The sequence below is a fragment of the Oncorhynchus gorbuscha genome, linkage group LG05, assembly GCF_021184085.1.
Source record: "Oncorhynchus gorbuscha isolate QuinsamMale2020 ecotype Even-year linkage group LG05, OgorEven_v1.0, whole genome shotgun sequence".
Classification (NCBI taxonomy): domain Eukaryota; kingdom Metazoa; phylum Chordata; class Actinopteri; order Salmoniformes; family Salmonidae; genus Oncorhynchus; species Oncorhynchus gorbuscha.
The window spans coordinates 68,108,678-68,114,677 of NC_060177.1; the positions used below are offsets into that span (position 1 = coordinate 68,108,678).

A 6,000-nucleotide genomic window follows, 5' to 3' on the forward strand; every position below is an offset into this window, starting at 1 on the left:
CGGGGTGCTGTTTTGCTCACTCTGATGCTTTCTCCGGTGAGATGCATTCAGCCTCTTTCGAATTGAAGGAAAATGATGAAACACAGAGAGGTGAAAGCTACATTTGATATGTTTGATATGACCCAAAAAGCCTTTCACCGTAAATTATATAACTGAAAGCTTACTTCTCCAAAGGATGAAAAGGCATTTTATAATAATAATAATATATGCCATTTAGCAGACGCTTTTATGCATTTTCTTAGATTAGTTTAGATTAGAGTTATCTACTATACTTAATTTTACTCGATATACGATCCTTGATTATTGTTACGAGTAATACTGAGTGACACACCCCATTTTCTATTGTAGATTTCTTTGGTATCGAAGAACAAGCTATACAATAGTCCCACCCATACTGTAGGTACTGTGCATCAAGAGCATAGAAAAACAAAAATAAATCAAAATAACCTGTAAGTGAAGCATTCTGGTTCAATTTTATACACCCACCACTTTATGTTAACTGATGATCAATGTGCATGTGTCTCTATTGTAGACATACTGTAGAGCAATGAAAGACAAGTTTACTTGCTATATATATATATATATATATATATATATATATATATATATATATAATATATACACATATTATATATACACATATACATATATATATACACACACACACACACATACATACATACATATACACAAGTATTATGGGACAGATGATTACTTCAATTTTTGGACAGACTTTAACTTTAAGTGGCTATGACTTTCATTAACAGGCTGGCACTATCTGAAAGGGGGTGTCACATTTGAATGCATTTTGTATGGAATTAATGTAATGTGATTACACCCCCCAAAAATAAGGTAATGCAATGGAAGTAATGGACAGTGATTCCAAATAAACATCTGAAAATATATATAATATGACAGTAAAAGTACAAACTCGACAAGGACAAAGATTAAACCCCCTGCCACAGGCGCCGTAAGAAGTGGACCAAAGTGCAGCGTGGTGAGCATACATATCCCTTTTGTTTATAGAAATGCAGCCAAGGAAACGCCCGTGAAGCTTAACTTCGGCTATAATGCCTCTAACAAAGTTAACTACCCACACTGAAAGTAGGGGGGGAAAGGGCTACCTAAGTATGATTCCCAATGATAGACAGCTGTCCCTGATTGAGAACCATACCCGGCCAAAACATAGAAATAACACCCTGACCTAACCAAATAGAGAAATAAAACAGCTCTCTAACAGCTCTTTTTCAAATACATTTAATACACCGGCATAAAAATGAACAAAATCCAAATGGACATCAAATAGTAATGGAAGCTAAAACTAGCTAGCTGGGATGAAATGGCAGGCTAGCTAGCACCTAGCACTAAGCTAGCTAGCAAGCTAGCAGTTAGAAATTAGCATGCAGCTATTAGATATAGATTAAATAAAAAATTACATTCTAAAATACATTTTAACGTGGTTCATATGTACACATGCAAATACACTCAATATGAGCCCTTGTTTGTAAAAATCTTTACCATTTAAGAGACTCGAAAAGTATCAAATATTTGTTTGAAATCATCTGTTACCATTGACTTTCATTCAAAAGTGATTTAGCTAGCTAGTTACTTAGCCTTGCTATGCTCATGTTCACTTGGTCAAAACAATTCAGTCATCAAAATGACCCAAAAAGTCATTACAGTTCAGTTAAAAAATGACTCTCTAGATTTTGAAAACGTAAACATGCATACAAACCGGAACACAGGATATTAAAAATAAGGAGCCACCGCTAGCTAACTAGCTTCACGGTTCTTTTCACCGGGCTACTTTCAACAGCCACGGACCAACGTATGAAGAGAGCATGCGCCTGCAGCAGAAACACTCCGAATGCCTCCTCCTCGTGGTAGCACTAAAGATACGTGTATCAATGCAACACTATGGAGGGAAAAAAATGAAGTGGATGGAACCGTAATTAATTGTTATGCACTTGAATTATTACTTAATTAAAGTAGAATGGCATTACATCATTTGCAATTCCCCCATGTGGAAAAATTGCTACTGCAACATGTTAACACCACTTTTTCACATGGGAAGAGAATAACGCTATTTCAGACCCATATGTGACCTTGCAATTACACAATGTGAATGATTCTTACATGGGAAACTGCAAATGTGAATGTTTTTTACATGTAAACTTGCAACTCATGGGAGGAGAAAACACTTTATTCTCCTCACATGTGAAAGGTGGTGTTAACTTGTTAACTCTAAATGTAATACATGTGAACATATAGATTCACATGAGAAAGTTTCAGCTTAACATGTGAAAAAAGCTATTTCACAATTTGTAAGAGATATTAGTACAGTATGAAGTTACAAAGGCTTCACATTCATCCAAAATAGTTGTTGACAAACAGCGGTTTTGTGAAGTATAAACACAGGTCTCTTCAATAAGATTCTCAGCTCCTCTATAGGATATGTAATTACACTTGACGTTTCAGTGTCACAGCAGATGACCTGACAGATGAATGTTGGCACGGTGGGCTGAATTACATTTCATGGTACAAATCTGATTACACAAAAACCTGTCAACCAAAAGATTGGTGATGCATGGCAGGAAATGCAGAACAATACAGTACAATATTGTTGCTTATGTTACTTGAGTGGTGATGAAAATGACATTCAACTACATTTAAACAATACCGTTACAGCAATTGTGTGTGTGTTACAGGAAATAACTTTAAATGAGTTATTTCCTCAGGGTTAAAACATTTGCATAGTTTGCATAATAGTTGGCTAAGACAGAGCAAATCTTATATTGTCACAACTATGGACCTTAAAATGTGAACTTAATGGGTTATTGTATATAAAATATACTTAAAAGGGGCATAAGTTTGCCCTGTTTTACAATATTTGTTGAAAGTCAATCAGACATTTGTATAAACTTTTGAATCAGCCTGGGAGAAAGAGGTTCCTCTACTCCTTGAAGAGTGCTCCTCCTCATCAAAAGCATTTTCAATCTTAGAAAGGAAAGAGTTAAAGAATTTCTGCTTGAAGTCTTTGCCCATGAATGCATACAGAAATGGGTTCAGGCAACTGTTTGCACTAGCCAGAGTTGCAGATATACTTAGCCCTTCATGAATAACAGTTAGAGAAGTTTGATCACCGGCTTTAAGTTCCAGAAGGATGAAGACATGGTATGGAAGCCAGCTGATGAAAAACATGGCTATCAGTGCAGTCAGGACCTTGAAGGCCTTGGAGGATCTGGTCATCCTGTTGGTCCTCAGTCGCAGGATGAGGACAGAGTAGCAGAAGATGATGATGAGGACCGGGAGCACAAAGCCACTGATAAATCGACTGACAGCTACAGTTATGTGACTGTTAAGGTGTGGGTATTGATTAAAGCACTTTATGCCATCTGGGGATACCTGACGAAACACTGTGGAGGGAATGCTCAGTGCAACAGAGACGGCCCAGGCAAAAACCACAACTGCAGAGGCCCTCCTCACGGTTCGCTGGTTCTGGGCCCAAACTGGGAATACGACAAGTAGATAACGGTCAACACTGATGACGACCAGGAGGAAGATGCTACTGAACATGTTGAGGAACATTACAAAAGAGGTGAACTTGCACATGAAGAGCCCAAGGATCCAGTCCTTTGTTACCATGTGGATTATGTTGAAGGGGAGACAGGCACAGAATATGAAGTCGGAGATAGCCAGGCTGAGGTACCAGGTGGTGTTGACCGTCTTTTTCACCTTGAGACCAGCTATCCAGATGACCACCCCATTCCCACAAACCCCCAGCAGTAAGATGACCACATTGACCACAAGGAGTATGTAGTCCGATGGTGAACTGGGTGATGTATCCGGTGGTTGGCCAAATGAGGACTGAGTTGGAGGGGCTTTGCTATCATCATAATTATAATCATCAATCGTTGGAATTGTTTCTAATGTCACTGCTGCCATGGCTCTCTCGTTCTGTCCAAACACAAGTATAAAAATCAGCTACATCAGAGAAAACAAACAGCAGGACCATTGAATATCATTTCATTCAATACATTAATTAATTAATTAATTAAAGATTTGAGTTTGAAATGTCAGTATTTAGAATGTTATTGAAAAGCTTATGCTGTGTCAACTCAGAACATTTTGTTAAGTTAACTAAGTGATAAAATATTAGTTGCATTGTAATATATTCATACCATTTTATGTCCGTGAGGTAAAACAAATAAAAAAACACAGTGCCATTAAATAGCACACTATGTCATGAAAATCTCTCATTGACACAAATGCATGATTTACTTGAAGATACAAGTTATCTGCACTTTGTTTTAAGCTATGCTTTTATAATTACCTATTTTAGGAGTTCCTTTATAATTGATTTAAATTCAGGAACTGAAATTTCAAAACTTGAATGAAGCGAAAATAAACCTCAACTTGAATTGCAGCTTCCACCTAAACCTGGTCAGGCACAGCATCCATAATATAACACTGACTTTGGCCCTTTGGATATTGAAGAGGCTGCAGCTTCATATATTCTGAATCTCGTTTTGTAACTCTTGATAAACTAATGTAATTACACTCACTTTTCAAAAACACTGTTCACCCTGGATTCACACAGCTTGAAATAATACTTTTCAAATGTTTGTTCATGTTTTGAAAATAACTTTTTAGTTATCGGATTTGATTATTATTATTATTTTTTTTACTTTGGTGTGTCCAACACAAAGATGGTTGGACACAATTCGTTTCTGTCACAACTACAGATATTTATGACTTTTAATTATATACATAAAAAATGCATGAAACATAAACAATATTGTAACCAAGTTAACATAAAGCCGAATAAGTGTATATCAATTGACATTCTGTCCCTCAAAAAATTGGATTTAATCAGAAAAAGGCACTCACCACACATACACACACACAACAGAAACAGCCTGCTGCAGAATCATAAATGCAGTTTAGTAGGGGACAATATTTGTTCTGCTTGTTGTACTCATTTCCTTTTAACAAGCAGCTTCTCTTTCTGTGGTTTACACCAAATATTTACATAAATAGCCACAAACATTGTGCAATACAATACAAGATCGTTGCTTAGTCAGCTTCTTCAGAGAAACAAATTAAACAGGCAGATTGAACAGAACAATGCTTGTGTTTTTACAAATACATGAACAATTCCAACTTCCAATGAGTTCACAGCGGTTGTGTGAAATGTGTTTTCCATGTATTGTTCAACCTGAATATCAATACAGGAGTCTCCAATTATTTTCTCCATCCTGGTCTCAGAGCATATTGTATAATTCTGTATGTAAATCTAAGATACTCCATTTTGTATGATATGTTACGTTTCGTATGGTATGTATTCATTTGTGGATGTCCATCACCCATTTCGTACGATATGTTACGAATGACAATTATATATTATTCTATTATATGTTATGAATTTGCAAAACATATGATATGTTATGGATTTTAGCTAGGTGGCTAATGTTAGCTTGGCTAGGGGTTAGGGTTAAGTTTAAGAGTTAGGTTAAATGGTTAAGGACAGAATTAGGGTTAGGGTTAGCTAAATTAGCTAACATTCTAAGTAGCTGCAAAGTAGCAAAAATAAGTAAGTAGTATAAAAGCTGCTAATTATGTAAAATGCTAAAGTTGTCTGTGATGAGATTCGAACTCGCAACCTTTGGTTTGCTAGACGTTTGCATTAGGGGAAGAGTTAGCTAACATGCTAAGTAGTTGCAATTTAGCTAATTCGCTAAAAATGCTGAAGTTGTCTGTGATGAAATTTGAACTCGCAACCTTTGGTTTGCTAGACGTTTGCATTAGGGCAAAGGTTAGCTAACATGCAAAGTAGTTGAACAAGTAGTAAGTAGTTGAAAAGTTGCTAATTTGCTAAAGTTTTCCATGATGAGATTCAAGCTCGCAAACATTTGGTTTGCTAGACGTTTGCCTATATAACCATACCAAACGTAACATATATCATACTAATTTGAGTGTACCAGATTCACGATTAATATG

The 6,000-nt window shown here is 36.3% G+C and overlaps 1 protein-coding gene across 1 annotated transcript; it reads right to left on the reverse strand.

The window, feature by feature from the left end:
- Positions 1–1,241: 1,241 nt before the first annotated feature.
- Positions 1,242–4,925, reverse strand: LOC124035224 (C3a anaphylatoxin chemotactic receptor-like). The gene is made up of 2 exons (XM_046348667.1): positions 4,891–4,925; positions 1,242–3,957 (listed from the first exon to the last, which is right to left on the reverse strand). Exon 2 carries the CDS (start codon positions 3,943–3,945, stop codon positions 2,905–2,907), a length of 1,041 nt encoding a protein of 346 aa, XP_046204623.1. The 5' UTR covers positions 3,946–3,957; positions 4,891–4,925; the 3' UTR covers positions 1,242–2,904.
- Positions 4,926–6,000: the final 1,075 nt, after the last annotated feature.